Source organism: Chelonoidis abingdonii, chromosome 16 (genome assembly GCF_003597395.2).
Source record: "Chelonoidis abingdonii isolate Lonesome George chromosome 16, CheloAbing_2.0, whole genome shotgun sequence".
Lineage (NCBI taxonomy): Eukaryota > Metazoa > Chordata > Testudines > Testudinidae > Chelonoidis > Chelonoidis abingdonii.
The window spans coordinates 3393368-3419699 of NC_133784.1; the positions used below are offsets into that span (position 1 = coordinate 3393368).

The window sequence follows — 26332 nt, forward strand, 5'->3', positions numbered from 1 at the left end:
CTGAGTACGGTTATCCAGCCAGTTATGCACCCACCTTATAGTAGCCCCATCTAAATTGTATTTGCCTAGTTTATCTATAAGGATATCATGCGAGACCGTATCAAATGCTTTACTAAAGTCTAGGTATACCACATCCACTTCTCCCTTATCCACAAGGCTCATTATCCTATCAAAGAAAGCTATCAGATTGGTTTGACACGATTTGTTCTTTACAAATCCATGCTGGCTATTCCCTATCACCTTGCCACCTTCCAACTGTTTGCAGATGATTTCTTTAATTACTTGCTCCATTATCTTCCCTGGCACAGAAGTTAAACTAACTGGTCTGTAGTTTCCTGGGTTGTTTTTATTTCCCTTTTTACAGATAGGCACTATATTTGCCCTTTTCCAGTCTTCTGGAATCTCTCCCGTCTCCCATGACTTTCCAAAGATAATAGCTAGAGGCTCAGATACCTCCTATTAATTCCTTGAGTATTCTAGGATGCATTTCATCAGGCCCTGGTGATTTGCAGGCATCTAACTTTTCTAAGTGATTTTAAGATGTGGCCCTGAAACAGAAACCCTTGTATCAGAGACCCGGAATGAGGCCTGAACTAAAGTAATGGTCAAGACTTTGCTAACACAAAGCAAAGTGAAGCTGGGAGCCAGAGGCAGGCCCTGCTCACAGAAGTAGGCAAGGAAAGGGCTGATGCTGCAAAAAGAGACACACCTAAAAGGTGCTGGACACCAGATATCAGAACATTCGCATACTGTACACTCCACACAGATAACAGGGAACAAGCTCACCCATCCCAATGACAGGGTCAAAGGAGCAGTATGATGGATAGAATTTTGTTTGAACCAACATGTACAAGGTGAGAGGCGGCACCTTGCTATGTAGAAGGGTTGCACCTCAATACATCAGGAGTGTTGTGTAACTTGTTTGTACTGGTGTATAAGAATGCATCCCTGGCGTGGTGTCTTTGTCTGGCCTAGGCGGCAGTGGAGAGTCCCACCTCTGACTGAGCCAGTCCGTTGTCAGGGAGCACATATGTACTAGCAGAACTGTAGACATCCGATCCGGGGAGCTTTTGTTTGAAAATAAACCTGGCTAGGTGCCTTCGTACCTTATAGGAGTCTGTGGTCATTGGGGGTTCTCTCGGGGTCTACTGTGCCAGCGATCTGCAGAGCTGAGGCAGCACACAGAGGGAACACATGCACACAGCTGACTGGTATCAACATTGAACAGAGCAGAGCACCACATCGGTGGCCGTCTGACAAGGAAAGCTTTTCTCCTAAATGTCTGTGAGGCCAGATTGAACACATGGGATGTAGGGAGGAAATGTCGAGGGAGGAGAGGTGGAGATAGAGGATTCTTATTATTAAAATCTTGATTTCCAAAAGTTGTTAAATGCTTTTTAAGCTTCCTTGAAATATGTGAGGAAGAGAATTTAACAATTTGCAAAGGGGGAAGGATAGCTCAGTGGTTTGAGCACTGGCCTGCTAACCCCCGGGTTGTGAGTTCAATCCTTGAGGGAGCCACTTAGGATCTGAGGCAAAAATCAGTACTTGGTCCTGCTAGTGAAGGGAGGGGGCTGAACTTGACTCAGTGACCTTTAGGGGTCCCTTCCAGCTCTATGAGCTAGGTATATCTCCATATATTATAATTCTGTAGCTGACAGATTTTAGTTCTCTCTTCAAAAGGGGAAGAAACGATCAATGAGCACAGCAGCTGGTGACAATTCTCCATGTGGGAAGGGTGAGGAACAGAATTTCTAGGCTTCCAGCAAATGATCAGTTCCCTACTTGTATGAGCCACTGTAAGTCTGGTCACACTAAACGAAGAGCCAGTCAGAACAATTAACGTGCCATGGAGTATTTTTTAAACCACCTGCACACACCACAGCATGGAACGGGCTTTGATGAATCTCAGTGAAGGACTATTCACTGCATCCTAATGTAGATACTGCAATTCTAGTTCCAGTGGACATCTGCTTGATGTACGGCTGTTTGTTGAGGGAGGAGAGAGAAATGGCTGCTCGTTAAAAAAAGTTGCCCATTACAGAACAAGCACATACTAAAATGCGCTACCTTCAGTAGAGACACAAAATATTTAAATGAGACAATCCATATTTGTTATGAGCAGAACATTGTGTATGTCAAGTAAAATGTAAACACAGATTTTTGTTCTCCATTCACAAAATGAAACACACGCAGTTATCAGAAAAGGCATTATATTTGGTTTTCACGTTACTGAAAACTGATTTTGGTTTCGATCAATCAAATCTGAATGCCTGCGTCAAGGTTTCAATTTCCCTCCACAACAGTAATGATCGAGACGACCATAACTAAAGGAAAGCCAGAGGGAAACCCAAGCACACTTCATATATAGACTGACTCCTGCCCTCTTCCACAGGAATGCTCCAGGGAATGTTAGTTTCAGCAGTTTTTTTTTTTTTCTCCTTCTGGTTATACTAACAAAAACTCTACTGTTTATTAAAGCAAAGCTACAGTAAATTTTCTTGCAGTCTTACAGCAGGTTTCATATTACCAGTAGGACATGCATGCATGTATTGCCATCACACACATACACGCTCAGACATTGTACAGTAGCCATTTGCCACCTTAAAAAAAAGAAAAAGCCCTAGACATTCATTTCTTGTAAGTGGTCAGCATTAGAATTGCACCAAACTTTTGGATTTAAAAAAAGAATACCGCCCAGATCTCCGCTGTAAGTAATCCTTTTGCAACGGATGGAGCTTTTGTCTCCATTGTTCAACATGCAACACTGAAACCTGAAGGCACACTGGCCAAAGACAGCCCTGGTTTTCATTTTGTCATCTTAACTAAAGTGCTGCCCTAAGGGGACAAAATAAAATGAAAAAAAAAAAAAAAAGGCCAAACCTTTTGCAGCACACAAGTTGAATGTCATGTAGACAGACCACAGTACTTGGAAAGGCAGCCCAGCTGCCTGGATTCTAACTCACAGCTGTGCTGAGAGGCATTGATTAAAGGAATATATTTGCCTTAAAAAAAAAAAAAAAAAAAAGGTATGTAAAGGCAAAATCTGCAACCCTTTTTGCAACTTGCATGCTATAGACTAATATTCCGTCTGGAAGAAACTGGTCCTTCAGTTACCAGCTTCAAGTGGGGAATCTCCTGCACCCCTACCTGTTGCTGAAGCACCAGAGATTACAGCGCTGTTCTGATTTAGTGATTTCTTGGTTTGGGGAAAAGTGGATGTGCTCTACTCCCCTCAAGAGCCCTAATCAAACCAGAAGTCTTGGACTGCTGACTGCCAGTGCTATCAGAAGCTGTGTGCTTCTGGGAGGACACCTGGAGGGTGGAGCCATACTGTATTTCTTATCCTCACAGGGTTAGACTTGCTGAGCTTCATGACTTGCAAGATAAAGCAGGTTTTGGAAAACTAAAACCAACCAAACAATAAAAATCCATCACCAAAATCATCATTAGCAAAGTTCCATTTTACAAAAAAGTCTCCTTTTGAAACTGCAGTCCCTACTATGTGTACGAGGAGGGATGTGATTTTAAAAAAACAGGTGCAGTTGCCCACCCTCCCAAGCAGTGCGTTTGGAGATACTCCCAAAATTACAGTGGGAGGGAAAAAAAGGTTGCATCACCTTTTTAAAAGTTGTTCTTAATCCTTTTATAGACTCTCTCTTATGACTCAGTCACTTTAGCTGGGAGAGTGATTAGTATGAGAGTTTGGAGAGTCCTGCTCGTTTATGGTGTTCAGGAGGACACACACCGGCTGCCGAGGCAGATGATGGTGGTTATGTTCACGGTGCTGCTCTTCGGAGGCACTGAAAAGCCCTTCTTCCTCATCCCCATGGAGGCGGCCACTGCAGCTGTCACAGAAGTCCAGGGGCCCATCCAAAGTATCGTCGATGAGCCCATCAAGCTCCTTAAGGTCGTTGTCATGGTGGCCCCGGTTGCAGACGCAGACTTCGATGCCTGAGTCGCCAGTGAAACGGCGGTGCCTGCCAGGAGTCTTGTCCCTGGCATCGGGAATAGCACTGCTATGGTCTAAGCTTTCACAGCTGTAATCTTTAAGCAGTTCCTCCTTGCACTCGGAATCCTTATCTGGGAAGGACACAGGATCGGCCATCTCCTCCAACTCAGCTCCGGTGCTGGAGTTGCCTGGCTCGGTAGCCTGCATTTTAGTGACAGTTCGTTCAACCAGTGTCATGGAGGATTCAGGGTCCCGGACGCTGAGGGACCCAGGGCTGTCAGTGCTGTTGTTATTGCCACCTGGTGGTGGAGGAGAGCTTGTCTGTGCTGGCTGGAGGTTTCTTGGAGTATCCGGGATTGTGCTACTGCTGCCTGCCGGGACACACTGCTGATGTAAGGCACTATATGGTGGGGGAGGGGTTGGAGGTCGGTTCACCACTTCCTCATAGGGAGGTAGTAAATAATTTGGCAAAAATCCTAAAACAGGGAGGTAGAAGTTATTTCATGTGCAATTTCATGAAATTTGTTATTTGAAATAGATCAATGTCATTCACATAATTTATGATACTTTGCCCATCTCTAGCAGCTTCTAAACCAGTGGTTCTCAAACTGTGGGTCAGGACCTCAAAGTGGGTCACAACCCCATTTTAATAGGGTCGCCAGGGCTGGCTGGGGCCCGGGGCCAAAGCCCCACCTCCCAGGGCCAAATCCTGAGGGTTTTAGCCCTGGGTGGCAGGGCTCAGGTTACTGAAGCCCTTGGGCTTCGGCTTTGGCCCCTCAGCCTGGGGCAGCGTGGCTTGGGTTTTGCTCCCCTCTTCTCCCCCAGGATGGTGGGAATCAGGTGAGCTCAGGCTTTGGTCCCCACTCCTGGGGTTGTGTAGTAATTTTTGTTGTCAGAAGGGGGTCGTGGTGCAACAAAGTTTGAGAACCCCTGGATTCTAAACCAAGCAATAATGAGTTAGCATCATCCCCTATGTGAGGACGTAATCACCACATTTTAGAGAAGGGGAAACTGAGGCACAGAGAGACAATATGACTAGATCAAGGTCAGAGGGGGTCTGTACAGAGTTGGGAATAAAATCCAGATCTCTTGACTCCCAGTCCCATGCTTAGCTACTAGACAACCCTGGACACAGCACTATAAATTACACCAGAGAATAATCCTGTATTGGTTGCAGGAAATTGATTAGGTGACTTCATAGATTTCTAGGCTGGGGTTCTACAATCACTAGTGTTTACATTTCCAAAAAAAATTAAAATTTTCACCCCCTGAAGGAGGCACGAATTAAAAGAAAATTAAGAGATTTGTCTATATTTTGTTTTAACATTGGATTCGGTATTTGTGGTGTGGCCAGAGTGAAACCCTACCACCACGAGTGAGGAGGGGAACATTATATTTGTACTTATAATGGACTTACAAATCAATTAAAGATTTTCCAAAGAAGGCAAAATGGGCTAAAGTGGACTGAATTAAGCAACTGATCAAAACACTCTTTAAAAAGTATAACTTCATGTGAAATGTCCTTATATCATAATGTATCACGGCAACTGCACTCTCTTCTCTTTCTGCCAATAAAGCTCCCCCAGATGCAGTAACAATGAATCTGTTAACTCACTGGAAATCTAGCATGGTCTAGTAGGCAGAGTGTAGGATTGGGAACCAGGAGGGTCCCAGCTGAGTCACCATTGCCGTCTGGCCCCTGGGTGACCAATCTCTGTCAAGCTACTTTCTTTACCTCAGTCAAACCAGCTGCAAAAATAGGTTACATAGCAGGCGTATCAAAGAAAGATCACTCCAAGCTCTCCTGAATATGGTCTTTTAAAAACCTCTCCATGGCTCCAGGAAAAGGTAAAGGTAACCCAGGAGCAGAAAAATGCCCGTGATAAAGGCCCTGTTGCTGGCACAGTTCTGCTTCCAGAGTCAGCAGGGCCACATGTTCTAGGCAGTTAGAATGTACCTCCTTCTCTCCACAAACCACAGGTTAGGCAGCAGCAGCCCTCAACCTCTCCCTCTGCCCCAGCAGCTTCTCCCCACCTCCACCTGATATGGCAAATTCTTTGGTTTTTACTCTTTCAGAAGCCAGCCTGCTCCCTCTTGCATCTAGGAAGATCTGTAGGAAGTACATACGGAAATAAAATGGCAGGGCTGAGTAGTTATGGGCTTCTCGGTAAGCAATCAGGTTAATCTCGTGTTGCCGCTGCTGTGCCTGGAGGCGGTGTTTGGCACGCCGATGATGGCAAACGCAACAGCAGCTTAGTATGATGATGATAGTCCACACCAGCCAGAACCCTGGGAACAAATAGGGAGGGAAAAACTGGTTATTCACAGTGTAATTCATTTCCTTGGGGTGAGGGGGAATGCAAAATACACACAAGACGCAGTGGAAGAGATTATGGGATAATATTTAAAGCAATGACCTGCAAACCTAAAGCTGCAATGTCTGGAGATGTTCTATAGATTACACTTGTGTTCAAAAATATATAGGTTACAACCAGGCTCCACGGCGACATATTGACCCTAACAACAAACTGGGCAATTTTATATGTGCTTCAGCACTCGAAAGAGCAGAGTTCTGGGAGAGATCCCGAGCATGCTGGGGACACAGCTCCAAGTTGTCCGGGCAGGGCCGGTGCAAGGATATTTTGCGCCCTAGGCAAAACTTCCATCTTCCGCCCCCCACCTCTTTCCCTCCCCCCAGAAAGTCGCTTATTATGAACTATCAAAAATGAATACTGCATAATATGGCATTGTTCATTAGAATTAATACACGTTCGGCTTGAAAATTTATTCATTTTATTATGTAGTCTACTTATTTAATAAAAATAAATGAACAATCTGACAGTGTTGACATTGTTTTCACTTTGCACAACATAGCATGGATCTTAAAATAAATCACATACATTACACACAATGCGCTGTCCCTTCCTTCCTTCCTTCTTTCATATCAAAATCTACTACATTTTATTCTACCTTTATAATATCCAATTATTGTTATTAATAAAATTTATAAAATTAGAGTCTTGCATGGTGTCAAGTATCAGAGGGTAGCCGTGTTAGTCTGTATCCACAAAAACAACAAGGAGTCTGCCAGCAACAACACACCACACCACAGGAACACTAACCCAGGAACCAATCCCTGTAGCAAACCTCGTTGCCTACTCTGTCCCCAGATCTACTCTGGCGACATCAGAGGACACAACCACATCAGCCACACCATCAAGGGCTCATTCACCTGCACATCTACTAATGTGATAGATGCCATCACGTGCCAGCAATGGCCCTCTGCCAGGTACATTGGCCAGGCTGGACAGTTCCTATGTAAAAGAATAAATGGACACAAACCGGACATCAGGAATGGTAACATACAAAAGCCAGTAGGAGAACACTTCAATCTCCCTGGACATTCTATAACATTTAAAAGTCACTATTCTTGAACAAAAAAACTTCAGAAAGAGACTTCAAAGAGAAACAGCAGAATTAAAATTCATTTGCAAATTTACCACCATTAATTTGGGCTTGAGCAGGGGCAGGGAGTGGCTGGCTCATTACAGAAGCAGCTTTGCCTCTCCTGGAATTGACATCTCCTCATCAATTATTGGGAGTGGACCACATCCACCCTGACTGAACTGGCCCTGTCAACACTGGTTCTCCACTTGTGAGGTAACTCCTTTCTCTTCACGTGTCAGTACATAATGCCTGCATCTGTAACTTTCACTCCATGCATCTGAAGACGTGGGTTTTTTACTCAGGAAAGCTTATGCCTAAATAAATCTGTTAGTCTGTAAGGTGCCACCGGACTCCTCGTTGTTTTTATAAAATTAGAATGGCAGATACTCCGTCATAGTGGGGGATGGGGTTTGGTGGGGAAGGGAAGCAGACTGGGTTCGGTCAGTGGGGGTTGGGTTTGGCTGGGGAGGGGAAGGGGGGCAGAACAGATTCAGTCACTGGGAGGATTGGTTTTGGCTGGGGAGTGCAAAGGGAGCAGACTGGGGTCGGTCAGTGGAGGATTGAGTTTGGCTGGAGAGTGCGAGGGGAGCAGACCGGTTCAGTAACTAGGAGAATCGGGTTTGGTTGGGGAGGGGAAGGGGAGCAGACCGGGTTTGGGTGTGGAGCGGGGAAGGGTACAATCTGGGTTTGGCCGGGGGGCGGGGTAGGATTCAAAGAGCCGCAAGGTGAAATGGGTGGTCTTCTCTCCAGTCCCTGGCATGCAGCAGCAGTGAGCTAAGTGCAATTGCAACAGAGCAATGGGAGCGTGTCGCCTGCTTTGCCTTCATGAGTCCATCCTGCACCCAGGCTGGAGACTTGAATGTTGGGCTCTCGCTCTGGCAGGGGGGCGTGGAGCAGACAGTGTGCTGCCCTCATGCCAAAGCAGGGTCAGGAGGGTAGAAAACTGGGGCGCAGGGAGGTGGGTTAAAGCACCTTAGCTGCCCCTCCATGCAAGAGAGCCCACAGAGCTGCCAACCTTGGTGTCCCTCCCTTCTCTTCCCAGGGAGCAGAGCCTCTGGCTGCAAATCCTGCAGCCCGCTCTCTGAGCATGCCATGCCCCGGCTGCCCCTCTCTGACAGCACAGCTTAGCCCCAGCAGGAGTCTTACACTTCCTGTGGCAAGCTGCTCCACTCTCCTGGCTGCTGTGCAATCTACAAGACAAAGGAGCTATTACTGTGTAAATGTACCTATCAACACAGCAATCAAATCAAAGGACTTTCTAAAGGCAGGAGAGCAATTAATTGGGAGCGTGGTTCTTATCATATACGTCTTCCCTCCCTACAGTCTGTGATCTGCAGCCAGTCGGTGGCAGTGCCCTCAAATCTTGGCGCCCTAGGCGGCTGCCTAGTCTGCCTAGCGGTTGCACCGCCCCTCTGTCCAGGCACCGTGCTTCCTGTTAAACATCTCACCCATCATAGATGTTTGTTCTAGCCAAAAAAGACGATTACTCACCTTGTAACTGTTGTTCTTCGAGATGTGTTGCTCATATCCATTCCAAGTAGGTGTGCGCGCGCCGTGTGCACGTTCGTCGGAAGAATTTTCCCCTAGCAACACCCGGCGGGTCGGCAGGCGCCCCCTGGCGTGGCGCCTTTGCGGCACCGTATATATGCCCCTGCCGACCCGACCGCTCCTCAGTTCCTTCTTGCCGGCTACTCCGACAGTGGGGAAGGAGGGCGGGTGTGGAATGAATATGAGCAACACATCTCGAAGAACAACAGTTACAAAGGTGAGTAACCGTCTTTTCTTCTTCGAGTGCTTGCTCATATTCATTCCAAGTAGGTGAATCCCAAGCCTTACCTAGGCGGTGGGGTCGGAGTTGGAGACTGTTGAATACAGAACAGCCAAGCCAAGAGCCGCATCGTCCCGGGACTGCTGCACCAAGGCGTAATGGGCAGAAAAAGTGTGCACTGACGACCACGTGGCTGCACGACATATGTCTTGTATAGGCACACGGGCGAGGAAGGCAATCGAGGACGCTTGCGCTCTCGTGGAATGAGCGGTAACTCGCCCTGGAGAAGTGTGAGCCAAGGCATAGCATGTTTTGATGCAGGCCGTCACCCAGGATGATATTGTTTGCGATGAGACAGGGTGACCCTTCATCCTGTCTGCGACGGCAACGAATAGTTGGGAGGTCTTTCGGAAGGGTCGGGTGCGGTCAATGTAAAACGCCAGCGCCCGACGAACATCGAGTGAATGCAAGCTCTGCTCTCTGCGAGACGCATGAGGTTTTGGGTAAAACACTGGAAGGAAAATGTCCTGGTTTAGGTGGAATGGGGAGACCACCTTGGGCAGAAAGGCCGGATGCGGACGGAGTTGCACCTTGTCTTTATTGAATATCGTGTATGGTGCGTCCGCCACCAGAGCGCGAAGCTCTGAGACTCTCCTGGCCGATGTAATGGCCACAAGGAACGCCACCTTCCACGATAGGTACAGGAGAGAGCAGGTTGCCAAGGGTTCGAAAGGAGGGGCCATTAGTTTCGAGAGAACCAGATTGAGGTCCCAGGAGGGGGCGGGATAGCGGACCTGGGGATACAGGCGCTCCAGGCCCTTGAGGAACCTCGAGACCATAGGGTGAGAGAAGGCGGAGGAAGAGCCTTCTCCTGGATGGAAGGAGGAAATGGCCGCTAGGTGGACGCGGAGGGATGAGAGCGCGAGGCCTTGTTGTTTAAGGTGCCATAGATATTCCAGTAGCACTTGGATGGGAACCTGAGCTGGTGATAGTCCTCGTGATTGACACCAGCAGGAAAACCTCTTCCATTTTGCCAGGTAGGTAGCCCTGGTTGCAGGTTTCCTACTTCCCAAGAGCACTTGCTGCACTGGGGTGGAACAGCACAGCTCTGCAGAGCTCAGCCAGCCAGGAGCCACGCAGTCAGGTGGAGGGACCGGAGGTCGGGGTGGAGAAGCCTGCCGTGGTCTTGTGATATCAAGTCCGGATGGACCGGCAGGGGAACCGGACTGGCTATGGACAGGTCCAACAGCGTGGGGTACCAGTGTTGGCGAGGCCACGCTGGGGCGATGAGAATTAGTCGGGCCTTGTCCCTGCGTAGCTTTACGAGGACTTTGTGCACCAAGGGGAACGGCGGGAAGGCATAGAGGAGGTGGGTCGACCAAGGTAGGAGGAACGCGTCCGACAGAGAGCCGCGGTCGAGACCGCGGAAGGAGCAGAACAGGGGGCACTTCCGGTTGGTGCGGGACGCGAAGAGGTCGATTCGGGGAAATCCCCACCGCCGGAAAAGAGAATGGACTATGTCCGGACGAAGAGACCACTCGTGGGCTAGAAAGGACCTGCTGAGCCGGTCTGCCAACACGTTCTGGACTCCTGGAAGAAAAGAGGCTTCCAGATCGATGCCGTGGGTTACACAAACTTCCCACAGCGTTATCGCCTCCTGACAAAGAGGGAGAGAGCGCGTCCCCCCCTGCTTGTTTATATAGTGCATCGCGGTGGTGTTGTCCGTGAGCACTAAGACAGAACGGCCTCGCAGGTGAGGAAGAAAAGCCTGGCAGGCGAGGCGGACGGCCCTCAGCTCCCTGATGTTTATGTGCAGCGACAGCTCCCGAGAGGACCAGAGGCCCTGTGTTCGACGAGACCCCATGTGAGCTCCCCAGCCCAGAGAGGATGCGTCCGTTGTTAAGGAAATGGACGGCTGTCTGGGGTGAAACGGTAACCCCGCACACACCAGGGCGGGATTTCGCCACCATCGGAGGGAGTGTAGGACGCTTTCTGTGAGTGTGACAACGATGTCCATGCTGTCCCTGCGTGGACGGTAAACCGAAGCTAACCATATCTGCAGTGGGCGCAGGCGGAGTTTGGCATACTTGGTTACAAAAGTACACGCCGCCATGTGGCCTAAGAGGCTGAGACAGACCCTGGCCGAGGTCGTGCGGAAGGCTAGCAGGCTGTCTATGATAGTGAGTAGTGCCTGGAAACGGCTGGGTGGAAGTGAGGCTGTCGCGACCATAGAGTCCAAGACGGCCCCGATGAATTCTATCCTCTGGGATGGTACGAGGATGGACTTGTCGAAATTTATCAGGAGCCCTAGAGATTCGAACAGGTCCCTGATGATTGTCATGTGCGCGGCGACCTGAGCCTGGGAGGACGCGCGAACCAGCCAGTCGTCCAGGTAAGGGAAGACACATATCCCCTGGCGACGGAGGCAAGCGGCCACTACTGCCATACATTTCGTGAAGACACGTGGGGCAGAGGACAGGCCAAATGGTAGGACCGTGAATTGAAAGTGCCGGTCCCGCACCAGAAAGCGGAGAAAGCGTCTGTGAGGCGGGTAGATCGAAACATGAAAGTACGCGTCCTTCATGTCGAGAGCAGCGAACCAGTCTCCCAGATCCAAGGAAGGGATGATGGACCCCAAGGATACCATGCGGAATCGTAACTTCCTTACGAAGGCGTTGAGTCCGCGGAGGTCTAGGATGGGACGGAGACCTCCTTTCGACTTGGGGATTAAAAAATAGCGGGAGTAAAACCCTCGGCCTCTGAGGTCGTGAGGCACCTCTTCTATCGCTCCGAGTTCGAGAAGCGTGAGGACCTCCTGCCAGAGGAGGTGCTCGTGAGAGGGGTCCCTGAAGAGGGACGGGGAGGGTGGGTGGGAGGGTGGAGGCGAAATAAACTGGAGATGGTAACCAAACTCCACCGTGCGCAAGACCCATTGGTCTGAGGTTATCCGGGTCCACGCCGGGAGGAAGGGAGAAAGGCGGTTGGAAAAAAGAAGAGGAGTCCGGGAAGGGACTGGTGCTCTGCTCTCTGGCGCACCTTCAAAAGTTTTGCTTCGGTCCCGCCGGTGGTTTGGCGGTACCGTTGTTTTGCCCCCCTTGGGAACCGGACTGGCGTCGTCGGTTCACCCGTCCCCGCCGTCTGTTGAAGTCTTGGCGGGGGCGTGGTGGGGGATAAGGGCGCTGAGGTTGCTGTCGAAAGGACCTCCGCTGGGTCTGCGGTGTGTGCATGCCCAGGGAGCGCATTATTATGCGGTTATCTTTAAGGCTTTGCAGCCTTGGGTCCGTCTTCTCTGAGAAGAGGCCCTGCCCTTCAAAAGGGAGGTCTTGTATGGTATGCTGCAGCTCCGGAGGTAAGCCGGACACTTGCAACCAGGAAATCCGTCTCATGGGAACGCCCGACGCGATGGTTCTAGCTGCTGAGTCTGCGGCGTCGAGCGCAGCCTGTAAGGCTGTCCTTGAGATCTTCTTGCCCTCTTCCACGAGACTTTTGAACTCAGGGCGGGAGTCTACCGGGACCAGTTCAGTAAACTTGTCCATGGTCTGCCAGGTATTAAAATCATATCTGCCTAGCAGCGCTTGTTGGTTTGCGACACGTAACTGGAGACCCCCAGCGGAGTAAATCTTACGGCCCAGCAGGTCCATACGTTTAGCCTCACGCGATTTTGGGGCGGGGGCTGGTTGGCCATGACGCTCCCTCTCATTCACGGATTGGACGACCAGAGAGCATGGAGGAGGATGGGTGTACAGGTAGTCGTACCCCTTGGAGGGTACCATGTACTTTCTCTCCACGCCTCTGGCCGTCGGAGGGATCGATGCTGGGGACTGCCAAATAGACTCCGCTTTGGCCTGAATAGTTCGTATGAAGGGCAAGGCGACCCTCGTTGGTGCATCGGATGAGAGAATGTCCACTACAGGATCCTCAACTTCCGGCACCTCCTCCGCTTGTAGATTAATGCTCAAAGCCACTCTGCGGAGCAAATCTTGATGAGCGCGAAGGTCAATAGGGGGCGGGCCAGAGGTCGAAGTGCCCGCCACTGCCTCATCTGGGGAGGAGGAGGAGGAAAGACCGGGGACCGGGGGCTCCCCTGCAGGTTGTTGATCCAGAGCATGGCTCGGTTCGAGGGGTGCCTCTGGGTCCTGTGACTCGGCAACATCGGTTGCCGGAGGAGGAACGCTGATGGTGGCCTCTGGCACTCGAGCTGCACCAGCAGATCTCGCCGGCGGGAAAGGATCGCCTTGGGCTTGATGGTACGCCCAAGGCGTCCAGAAGGACCACTGCTGGGGCTGGTCCGGATCTTGGCCCACATCCCCATAGAGCACGCTGTCTGGTCGCGAGGAGCCGGAAGGGTGTCTGGAAGGCCAAGGCGGGGCAGACAACCCGTAGGACTGGTGCCGAGTGACGGTCGGTGCCGGGGAACGGTGCCGAGAGTCGAACCGGTGCCGAGATCGGGACCGGGACCTACGACCAGCGCGGTGCCGGGAGGTCGACCGGGATCGGGTGCGCCGACGGTATGATGGACTTCGTCGGAAGCGGTGCCGAGAGCCAGAGCGACGTGCTGAGCGTCGGTCTGTAGATCGGGACCTGGACCGGTGCCGCGAGTACGACCGGCGCCGAGAGTAGGATCGGTGCCGGGACTGCGAGCGGCGTCGAGATGGCGAACCATGGCGTGAGCGGGATCGGTGCCGAGATCTCGATCGGGACCGGCGCCTATCCGGTGCTCCCAGAGATGGAGGTTGGAGCATCGCTGGCTTTCCCATAGAGGGAAGCGCCCGCACCGGCGGTGCCGGGGGCTGAGGCAGGGAAGGCTCAGTGAGCGCTATCAGGTCCCGCGCCGTCGTGAAGGTTTCTGGCGTAGTCGGGATCGTGAGCTCGACCACGGCACGTGCCGGGGAGCTATCAAGCACCGGACTCGACGGCCCTTGCCGGGCCGGAGTCGACGGTACGGGAAGCACCGGTGCCGGGGCAGATAGTGGTGCGTGCCGGCACGGCTTTCCTGGCTCGGACTGCGGTTCCGGAGGCGCGACCGCAGGAGCCTTCGCCTTCTTCGGCCGAGGTGAAAGCGAGCGCCGCCGGGCTGGCTGCTCAGACGAGGACTTATGGTGCCGCGGTGCTGTGGCGGTACCGCTCGTCCCCGGTGCCGAAGACGGTGGTTTCGGTGCCGGTGCGGTCGGTGCCGGAACTGCCGGAGTCAGGGCGGCCTCCATAAGGAGCTGCTTTAAACGGGAGTCCCGCTCCTTTTTTGTCCGCGGTTTGAAGGACTTGCAGATGCGGCACTTGTCCGTCAGATGGGATTCCCCCAGGCACCTGAGGCAACGATCGTGGGGGTCTCCCGTTGGCATCGGCCGACGACAGGCCGAGCACTGCTTGAAGCCGGGAGAGCCAGGCATGAGCCCGGGTCCCGGATCGGGCGAGGAAGAATATACCTCAACCCTCAAACTATATACAAACTATTTACAAACTATACCTAACAACAATGAAGAAGTACTAAACAACACTAACTACAGTATAACTATGAACTAGAGATAGAACGGGTGAGATGCTAGGGATGTGGAGGTCAGCGAAGCCGCACTCCACGTTCCAACGACCGACACGGTAAGAAGGAACAGAGGAGCGGCCGGGTCGGCAGGGGCATATATACGGTGCCGCAAAGGCGCCACGCCAGGGGGCGCCTGCCGACCCGCCGGGTGTTGCTAGGGGAAAATTCTTCCGACAAACGTGCACGCGGTGCGCGCACACCTACTTGGAATGGATAAGAGCAAGGACTCGAAGAAGAAAATATGGTTCCACATAGAGCTGATGATGGCAAAACAGATGATTCTAGACTGGAAGGATATGTCACCTTCAAAGGATAGATCTCACCCAAGCAGCAGTATACATCGGTGCTGGGTTTTTCTTTTCCCCAGGAGTGCTCCAACCCTACCCTGGCCCAAGGCCCCGACCCCACGCAACTCCCTCCTCTGAAGCCCCGCCCTTGTTCTGCCTCTTCGTGCCCCTGCACCACCCCCTCCCCAGTCTGCTTGCTGCTCTCCGCCCTACCCCAAGCCCCTCCTCTAGCTGTCAGTCAGCAGATCAGGGGCATCTCCAAACAGCTGTTGCTTGAGGGTGCAGAGCACCCACTATTTTTTTTCCAGGGGTGCTCCAGCCCCGGAGCACCCACGGAGTCAGCGCTTATAGCAGTATATGAAGGGTCCTGACAGATTACAAAGCAAGTCTAACATTTAGGGACAGAGAACAAGTCTGATATTGATCTGACTGGAGACTAACATTTCTCATTAGTAAATTATTAAATTTGTAAACTTTGGTGTGTCCTGGCACACATGAAGGGGGTGGACAAGGACGACGACTTTGAGGACTTCACCTTCTGTGGCTGCCTAAGAGATGGGATATGAGAGGCTCTGGTGAGAGGAGGCCGGTGGGGGGACTAGGGCTTGTGCCTCCTGCATGGCATGGCGTTGGAACAGGGGAGCCACAGCAGCAGTGCCAGTCCCCCAGAGGGCCTCCCAGGGTCTCAGCTGGGGTCAGCTCTAGGGCAGTGCTTTTCAAACCGTGGGTCGCGGCATGTAAGGAGCTGGGTCACCTTCCTTTGGTCAGCATCGCCGACCAGGATATTGAAAGTCCCATCGGTGATGCTGCCCAGCTACGGCAGGCTAGTGCCTACCTTTTCCGACACTGCACTGTGCCCCGGAAGCAGCCAGCAGCGGGTACAGCTTCTAGGCAGGGTGGCCATGGGGCTCTGCACGCTGCCCCGTCCCGCACACTGGCTCTGCACTCCCACTGGCTGGCTTGGGGGAGAGGTGAAGGAGGTGCCTGCGGGCGAGAGTCACACGGAACCAGACCTGCTGCTGGCCGCTTCCAGGGCGCAGCGCAGTCTGCGGTGCACCCCAGCTGAGCTGCTGACCAGGAGCTGCCAGAGCTAAGTCCATGCCCAAACCCCACGCCCCTGCCCTGAGCCACCTGGAACCCCTTCATGCACCCCAAACCCCACTCCAGAGCCTGCACCCGCAGCCCAGAGCCCTGACCCCCTCCCACACCTCAACCCTCTGCCCCAACCCTGAGCCCCCTTTCAAACCCAGAGCCTCTCCTGCACCCCAAACTCCTCATCCCCAGCCCGAGCCCAGACCCTCTTCTGCACCCCAACTCCTTACCCAAGCCCAGAGCCCCCTCCCACACCCTGAACCCCTCACTCCCAGTCCCACCCCCCACAGCCCTCACCCCTGCAGCCTCACCCCCCACACCCCAACCCTCTGCCCCAGCCCAGAGCCCTGAACCCTCCCTGCATCCCAACCCCCTACCCCAGCCCTGAGCTCCACCAAACCTTTTGGAGTCCAGCACCTTTAATAATCCGAAAGGAAACTTTTCAAAAAAACCCACCAGTGTTTTGAACTGGTTGTGGTCACTGCTGCTTTCATTTCTCTCATCTTGGACAACAAAGTCAACCGTTCAAACTCTTTGGTCTTAGTGAATTAACACAACGCTTTTTCACAAGGGAAATTCAAAACAAAACTCTTATCTAACTCTCTTTGAAAAACAAACCAACCCAACCCCAACCACTCTACACCAAGACAATATTTCTAGAAATGTGTTTTACATAGGAGTCTGCCTTCCTAGCCACAATATTTAGGGGTGTTTGGTTCAGATTCATCTCTGGTTAATTCTTTTTAAAACTAAATTTTGGCTTAACTTACTTAGCATACATATATAATTTACACACACACACACACACCCCATCTCCATAGTTAATGGAGCAACAAGATTTTCCTTTTAATGGGACCTTCGCAATTTTCTATTACACTCTCTTTCTCAGACAATACATATTAACATTAATGTCCATTTCAAATGCTCTACTTATACACTAACAAAACTATTTTTTTGCCAAGTATAAAGTTGTATTAATAACTGAAAAAAAATATTAAATTCAGGAGGTCCCCTCCCGAGAAAAGAAATGTTTATTTTTAGAGGGTAGGGAGAGGGAGGAAGAAAAACCTAGGAATCTCAGGAATGAGCAATCATTCATTCCAAACTCAGGACAGAAAGTAGCGCACTCACAGCACTAATCTGAAATAAGTTCACTGTTCTCAGTTCAAACAAATACAATATACTGTGCCACCACGTTCTGAGAATGGCGCCTTGTCTTGACACAGTGAGATACACAAATCAGCCTAAACTCCTATCTTGGCGAAGCAGATTGAAGTACTGGATCTCTCTTTCTTTATTTTCCTCAAGGAACGGAAATCTATCTTGCGCCCAAAAGTGTTAATGTTTTATGAGGACTCTGCATCTTCTGATATCTGTAGTAAGTCCTATTTAAAGCTTCCACGCAGTTTTTCCAGCTAGTCCACTCTGCCGGCTTATTGTACGGGTGACAGAAAAGAATGTAAGAACAATGAGGAGTCCTTGTGGCACCTTAGAGACTAACATATGTATTTGGGCATAAGCTTTTGTGGGCTAAAACCTACTTCACCAGATGCATGGAGCGAAAAATATAGTAAACAGTATATATATTACAGAACGTGAAAAGATGGGAGTTGCCTTACTAAGTGGGGCATCAGTGCTAATGAGGCCAGTGCAATTAAGGTGGACATCGCCCATTTCCAACAACTGACAAGAAGGTGTGAGTATCAGCAGAGGGAAAATGACTTTTTGTAGTGAGCCATCCACTCCTAAATTTGTTAGTCTCTAAGGTGCCACAAGGTCTCCTCATTGTTTTTGCTGATACAGACTAACATGGCTACCATTCAGAAAAGAACGTGAACTTTTGAGTAAGAAGAGTGACAAGCAATGCCTGTGGCACTCAGTGTTCCAGCCTGATGTCAGAATTTTGTTATTTCTCTCTCCCGCAGTCTCTCCCACTCCAAAGAAGCCTTTGTCCAGAGTACTGAGGATTGCCCTACTCCCATCTCCAACACTGCCTGGAGGGACTGATTTGCAACCAACACCCTTCTGGCTGAAGACAACTGGACAGAAGTCCTCTTGAAAGAGATGATATCCACTCACTCAAGCCCTAGCTGACTAGGATGTGAGAAACCAGTCACTGAAATCAGGTCTTTCACATAGCATCATTATGGAGTCAGCACCATGGCAGGCCTAGGTTTCATTTAATCACCTTTCTGAATTTAATCTTAAGAAGAACAGAGAAAGAAAAGAGGAGAGGAGAGAGATTTGGAGAAAGTTATCCATAACCATACTCAAAAAACAGTTGTGAATTACAGCCACCCTTTTCCAACTGTTACAGGGTTGTTAAACACAAAAGCAGATTACTGTAGAACATTTTATCAGTTAATTTCCCCAGGAATTATTCACGTACTGGTAAGCTGTGTATGTTCAGCTAAGATGTGCTGGAGAGATGCCACTGGTAAGCAATTGCAGCTGAGGCAGCAGAATTCTTCTATTGGGATAGCTGCTCCCTCCCACGTCTTAGTCCTCCAGATACAAATCAAATATTTCTATATGAATCTTATTGCAAAGGAACCCAAAGTGCTTTACAAGACAAACTGTTAGACAAGCTGAATGGAGGGACTCAAGTAAAGCACGGTTATCTCCGGGGTGAAGTGTGGCAACTGTATAATGCACAGCAATATCACACAACAGCTCAGGATAGTAAATTAATGCTGGATTCCACTGAAACTGCACATGGACTTTGAGGGAGGCAGAACATAATTAACTGGCTTGTTGTCTGACCAACACACCAGGAACGTACCCTATTCTTATGGAAAGGGTCATGAGATTGTTCTGGAACAGAAGGAGTCAAGACTTCTGCTGTATTCTTCGTATGAATTTCCGGAACCAGAGCCAGCAACCACCATGTGGAGGGACTGGTTCACTGACCACCAACACTTCTTGCATCTTGTAGGTATTCATAGGTGGCCTCCAATTACTGACTCAGCCCAGGCCAGAGTAGCTTGTTAGATCAGAGGATCACAGTGCAAGATGTTAAAAGTTGCAGGCCATAAAAATCTTAAAACCTAGCAAATATTTAGTGTAATGATTTATTTGAAGTGAAAGTATGAATATAAGGCTAAGCACAAAGATGTCCAGTAAGATACATTGAAAATACTGTACTGTGTTTACGAGGGGGGGAAGCACATTAGGGAGTGAACTGTATGTGAGTGCACTGAGTGTTGACTGATCTGGAATGAGTGATGGTAAAAATGTGAACAGAAACACATGCAGGATCATGCACAGAATAGGTTGTTCTTTCTGGAGGCAGGGGAGAGTAGGGGATTTCCAAAGTCACCCACGCAAGAGTGGCCACATAGCAATTAACAGAAAACCCACAGAAATGAAAAATGGTGAGAGAATGATCTATTGCTTGACTGGTGGTGATCCGGAGCTGGCAAACCACGGCTGAGCACAGTGGCAGCAGCTGCACTCCTAATTTGGAGAAACATCCATAGATTCCATGGCCAGAGGAACCATTATGATCATCTAGTCTCCTGTATAACACAGGTCACAGAACCTCCCCAGAATAATTCCTAGAGCAGAGCTTTTAGAACCACCACCAATCCTCTAAGTATGGCCTGTTTTTGTTTCCCACCCTTGGTACATGAGCACAAAAGAAAACATGTTTTCCATTATGCACAGGATAAAATATACTTCCGGAGGGACTAAATAAAAGTCTTTCAAGAGTTATTTCAAAGGTTGAGAAAGCAGAGAGCAAGTCTACCTCATACAAACAATGGGGGAGATATTCAAAAGGCAAAACGGAAGTCTGGCACCCAACTCCCAGTGAAAGTCAATACGAGTCAGGCACCTACCTGCCCTCTGTGCCTTTGAAAATCTTTCCCTGATATGTTTCAACAACTTTCTCCCTCCCACGTGGAAGATACCTGCTGGCTTTATTTTGGGCTGAGCAACATTATCCTTCCAGGGAAGGTGACAAAAGAACAGGCAGGGATCAAGCTACTCTGAGATGGAAAATGCCTTTTTTGGAAGAATGACCAATCACTTCTTGGCCTATTGGTCAATGGCATCAAGATCTCTCAGATAGACAGAAAGGACAGAGCGGCTCATGTTCTTGGTTAAAAAGATGTACAGGACAAATCATTGAATTCACAGACATTTCTGAATATTTCTCAGTTCAGTAAAACAGTTTTGTCAAAAACAGAGGCTGACCTCATCTCAAAAAAGGTCAACTTCTGAGACAAACTGGTATCATCCGCAATCTGTGGAGGATATGGCAATAGTGATGCATTCAAAAGTGTTTATTTCATCAGTAACAGCCAGGGAGTTAAGTTTTTCCGCAAGAGCTCTGTGCCACATAGTGTCAAAAGCTTTTATTAAAAGATATTCATCAGCTCCATACACAGCATCAAATACATTGTCCAGGTAACAACAGCATGAATACTGATCACAGCCAAAACAGGTGCTATACTAGGATTTTTGTAGGTGGAGGTTCTGCTCCCAATACAATCAAACCCTTTTCTACTACACACCGGTGTCTTTGGAGATACCTATAACAACATTTCACCAGGAGGGGGGAGGAGGTCATTTTCTGTCTGACAACAGGACACACAAATACCGTGTTCACCAAGGGCAACATTCCAAGCAAAGATTTCACTGAGGGAAGCTCCTTTTATCCAGTGCAAAATGAAAACTATATTTTCTTTTGTGTTCGTGTTGCAAGGGTAGAACAGAATAATCTGCCCTAGAGATCACAGTAAACTTGGGTAAATGCCACTGTTCTGTTGGCAGGAAGCTCACTAAGGCCAAGCCAAAATACACCACAGAGTGCTTCTCTGTCTGACAAGTACGTTGGGTAATGATCTTGGATTCACAATATCTGGTCCAACAGGAGGGGATGTGGGGCAGTTTCACTAACAGAAAGGCATACTTCCAAGTAGCATCATCCTCCTCAAAGACACTTGAATAAAAGCTAGTTGAAAGGTCAATATTTTTGTCACCCAAGAATGGAAGACCACTTTAATCAATGTTGCAATCTTGGTGTATTGGAGTTTTGCAGATCGTGCCAGGAGAAAGACATCTCTGATCTCAAAGGTCATGTCAATATCCTGCCTTTTCAGAGAGGAGGCTGCTCCAAATCAGTATTGTCCTTTAAGAAGAGATTATGAGGCTACTGACAATGTAAATTATCATACAACAGCAGAAACTGCCAAGTGTAACAAATATTTGTAGAGTGGAATGGTCAAAACTCCAACCCCTGTTTATCTGCCCTCAGAGCTGCTGACTTGAACAGGTGACGATGGAGGTTAACTGCAGCTAATTCTTAGCCTCCTGGATGGTGGTGAATATACACACGATGCAACTACTGTATAAAACCTAAAGAGAGACATAATAAACAGTACTGAACATCCTTGCTCGTAGCTTCATCATCTTTCAACTATAGTCAAATATGAGGCAGCAAATCAGCAAATGCTATTCAAGTCTATGTTTGTGTCCAGGGGAAAGACTATCTAGAGATAAATAACTTCTTTATGCTCCAGCTGAAATAACAACGCTACAGGCCTAGTGAGGACCAGCGTAGGACAATTGATCCCCAGTCTCTGTTACTAGAATACAAATGGAAAATTGAACAATGGCCTCAAATCAATCCAAGGTGCACATCAAGTTTCAGAACATGTCCAGGCCATTGGAGAACCTGCGTCTGACGAAGTGGGTATTCACCCACGAAAGCTCACGCTCCAAAACGTCTGTTAGTCTATAAGGTGCCACAGGATTCTATGCTGCTTTTACATCTCCAAGATAATATTTTACACAGGCAAACCAAAGTGGTGAGAGGTGCAGAAGAAGGTTGGAAGTAAAATGACCATTGAGGGTATGTCCACACTGCAATTAAGACACCCGTGGCTGGCCCGTGCCAGCTGACTCAGGCTAGCCAGACTTGGGCTAAGGGGAAGTTTAATTGCGGTATAGACATTCAGGTTTGGGCTGGAGTTTGGGCTCTAGGACCCTGCAAGGTGGTAGGTCCCCAGAGTTCAGGCTGCAGCCTGAGCCTGTCTACTCCGCATTTAAACATCCCCTTAACCTGAGCCCCTTAGTCCGAGTCAGCTGGCACAGGCCAGCCACGGGTGTCTAACTGCAGTGTAGGTTTTAGAAACTAACAGGGTCTCAGCTGAGACTGAGGATTTTTTTTTTGGAGGCGTGGGAGGGGGGATAAAAACAATCACCCTCTCTCAAGGTTCCAGGGAACACATGTAGAAGGTTAGTAAGAAAATGGTTCAGAACAGAAATAATATAAATGGTGCTGTCTGCAAATGGAGAATGTTTTTCATTTATAATTCTTCTCCCAATGGCTGCATATTAAAGATTTATTTTTTTTTCAGAATTGAGGTGATCAGTATCACTGCTCAGGAGTAAAAGCAGCAGAGGCAACAGAGAGGAAATGCAGATCTAGAAATAATTCTAACTGCCAAAAATTCTTGCTCACTGAGCACCTATCTGTATAAAAGCTCCAGAATAAAACTGCCAGTAAAACACTATGTCTACTCAGTTAAGCACTCAAAAACCATGAAATGCCAAAATTAAGATTGCACATGCAACCTGACTCGGCTAATTGCACACGTGTTATGATTCATTCTTGATACAATGAAGTTAGTCTTTCAATGTACAGTATTTTCCTACAGTCCGAAGTTGTTTTGGTTTGGTTTTTTTAATCCTTTAGGGTATCTTTGCCTTGTTAGGCATTAGACTTAGGGCATATCTACACTTACCGTGGATCGGTGTTGCGGCAACCAATACACCAGGGGTCGATTTAGCAGGTCTAGTGAAGACCCACTAAATCGATTGCAGGTCGCTCTCCCGTCAGCTTTGGTACTCCAAAAGAATGAGAAGCATAAGATAAGTCGACAGGACAGTTTCTCCTGTGGACCCAGCGCAGTGTAGAAACTGCAATAAATTGACCCAATCTACATGAATAACATAGCTGGAATTGTGTAACTTAGGTCGACTTAACCCCGTAGTGTAGACCTACCCTCAGACTTCAAGTCCAGAAGGGATCATCGTGATCTGCTTGTCTGACATCCTGCATGTCGCAGGCCACAGAACCTCACCCACCCATTCCTGTAATAGGCCCATAACCTCTGGCTGAATTACTGAACTCTTCACATCTTGATTTAAAGATTACAAGTTACAGAGATTCCACTATTTCCTCCAGTTCAAACACCAGCAAGTGACCCGTGCCCCTCGCTGCCCAAGAAGGCAAAAACACCCCAGGGTCTTTGCCAATCTCACCTGGGGAAAATTCCTTCCAGATCCCAAATGTGTTAGATCCTGAGCATATGGGTGAGATTCACAAGCCAGGCACCTGGGAAAGAATTCTCTACAGTACCCCAGAGCTCTCCCCATCTAGTGTCCCATTTCTGGCGGCTGGAGATATTTGCTAATAGTTACAGATGGGCCATATGCCTTCGTAGGCAACCACCATAAACTCAAACTCAGTCTTGAAACAAGTTAGGGTTTTTGCCCCTACTACTCCTCTTGGAAGGTTGTTCCAGAGTTTTACTCCTCTGATGGTTAGAAACATTTGCCTAATTTCAAGCCTAAACTTATTGATGGCTGGTTTATGTCCATTTCTTATTCTGCCAACATTGGCTCTTAACTTAAATAATTCCTATTCCTCCCCCTGGTGTTTATCCCTCTGATGTATTTATAGAGAGTAATCATATCTTCCCTGAGCCTTCGTTTGGTTAGGCAAAACAAGCCAAGCTCTATGAGTCTCCTCTCATAAGGCAGGTTTTCCATTCCTCTCATCATCCTAGTAGTCCTTCTCCGCACCTGTTCCAGTTTGAATTCATCTTTCTTAAACATAGGACACCAGAATTGCATGCAGTATGCCAGATGAGGTCTCACCAGTGCTTTGTATAATGGTGCTAATACTTGTCTCTCTCTACTGGCAATATCTTGTCTGATGCACTTAGGATTGAATTAGCTTTTTTTCCATAGCCACATGACATTGGCAGCTCATTGTCATCCTGTGATCGACCAATACACCCATGTATTTCCTCTCTGTTGTTTCCAATGGCTAAGTCCTCAGCTTGCAACAAAAATTCTTGTTTTTAGTCCCTAAATTGATGACCTTGGACTTTGCACTATTAAATTTCATCCCATTTCTATTCCTCTAGTTTTCAATTTTATCCAAATCTATTTATGTGATATTCTGGTCCTCCTATGTATTGGCAATACCCCCCAACTTTGTGTCCTCCGCAAATATCACCAGCACACTCCCACATTTTGTGCCAAGGACATTAATGAAAATGTTAAATAAGATTGGTCCCCTGACTAATATAGTGTCAGCTTAAACATTCAAAAATGACAGCTTGGGACAAAGGCCAAACTCAGAAATTTCCAGCAAATTATAAGCAATTGAAAAGGGGATTAGAATGGAAATTGTTAGCAACCTATTTACAGTGGCTACTGCACTCTCACTATTTACCACGTGGATAGTGCCTCTCATCTGGGGATTCCAAAAGCACTTCAAAAACATTAATTAAGGCAACTCAACACTCCTGCAACGTAGGTGTTCTCTCCATTTCAAATCCTCATCTAAAAGAAAGGAAGACACTATTCAAAGGACATTCTCCATTTCATCTTCTCCTTGTGCTTACCAACAGATAATTCAGGCTGTATAGCTCAATTTTTTGGCACCAAGGCATTCAAATTTTGTTTTGCTAGGGGATGGGTGGGGAAACAGCGGGGAGGAGAGGGATAGCTCAGTGTTTGAACATTAGCCTACTAAACCCAGGGTTGTGAGTTCAGTCCTTGAGGGAGCCACTTAGGGATCTGGGGCAAAATCAGTACTTGGTCCTGCTAGTGAAGGTAGGGGCTGGACTCAATGACCTTCCAGGGTCCATTCCAATTCTATGAGATAGATATATCTCCATATATGTATTTTATATGTATATTTAAGCTGTTACCTATTTTTAAACACAGTCTGTTCACCTGCTTGACATATGTTCTTTACTCCTCCACTCCACCCCTTAAAATAATACAATGATTTTGCTTCCTATTCTCCCCCTGCTGCCGCACACATACCATCATCTCCTTTAACTGGTTCATAACACTACATACCTCTCACTCCCAGTTATTTCTAGAACTTTTCAGATCCTCTGATTTCTAAACCAAGACTCCCTCCAACTCCTTAAAGTGGAAAGAGAACCTGTTTACAGGAAATTCTCCCACTGCCCACAAGATGGGATCATATTACAGGAGGCACCTCCAGCCTGGACTAAATTTCTTTCCATTCCAAAAAATATTTATTCACATAGCTGGAGTTGCGTAGCGTATGTTGACTTATTGAGGTAGTGCAGATATAGCCTTAATGTGCATTGCAGGAAGTACAAAGTAGTAACAACAAGTATGTGTTGGGAGGCGAGTGTGTGAGAGACGTGTGCACGAGAGAGAGACAGACAGACAGACAGACAGGAGCGTACGAGTGTGTGTGCTGGCTGCTGGAGAAGTCTATAAAGAGACAGCACACACTCTCTCAAGGCACTCACCTGAAGGCTCAGACCACAGCAGCTAACCTGCTACTGAGCCCTATCTCCCCTCCCCTGCTCTGTGGAGATGGGGTACATGGGAACGGAGGAGGTGGGGGAAGGGGGACACCCTGACATCAGCAGTGCCCCCAGACACACACACACTGCACAGCAAGCAGGAGGGTCCTGGGAGCAGCTGGCCAGGCACGCCAAGCCAGAGAGCAGGAGCAATGCGGCTGCAAAGCAGTGGTGGGGAGGAGCACCTGAACACACGCCATTGTGGGCGGCTCTGCTAATCAAGTGCGTGGCACTTGATTCACTCCTGAGCAGCCAAGTGACCACGCAGCTTAGAGGGAACACAGGCCCTGAAAAGGTCAATATGAGTTGCAACTTCTCTACAGCTATTTCAGTATATGGATTGCACTGGTTAACATCCAAAGCAACCACAATTTAAAATGGCAATTTAATCATTCAACAGTAAAAATTATTAATAGGAGTCCCCATGCTGGCTGTGTGGAGAGCAAAGCTATTGCCATGCACGCAATGGCTGTTGCTTTCCATATGGGAGAGACAAGCGTTTGAGCTCTGTAAGCTTGAAAGCTTGTCTCTCTCACCAGCACGAGTTGGTCCAATAAAAGATATTACCTCTTTCAACTTGTTTCTTTAACATCCTAGGACCAACAGAGCTTCAACACCACCACCGCTTTCCATATGGTCATTTAACTTCCCATAATA

The 26332-nt window shown here is 48.6% G+C and overlaps 1 protein-coding gene across 2 annotated transcripts in view; it reads right to left on the reverse strand.

Annotated features, from left to right (window-relative positions):
- Positions 1-2196: 2196 nt before the first annotated feature.
- WBP1L (WW domain binding protein 1 like) overlaps positions 2197-26332 on the reverse strand; it is a 91350-nt gene continuing 67214 nt past the window's right edge. For both annotated transcript variants that reach the window (XM_032766900.2, XM_032766902.1), the window contains exons 3-4: positions 6080-6241; positions 2197-4428 (exon numbers count right to left, since the gene is read on the reverse strand). In XM_032766900.2, the coding sequence (XP_032622791.1) occupies positions 3677-4428; positions 6080-6241 (914 nt within the window). In that variant the 3' untranslated portion in view covers positions 2197-3676. The remainder of the gene's footprint in view (positions 4429-6079; positions 6242-26332) is intronic.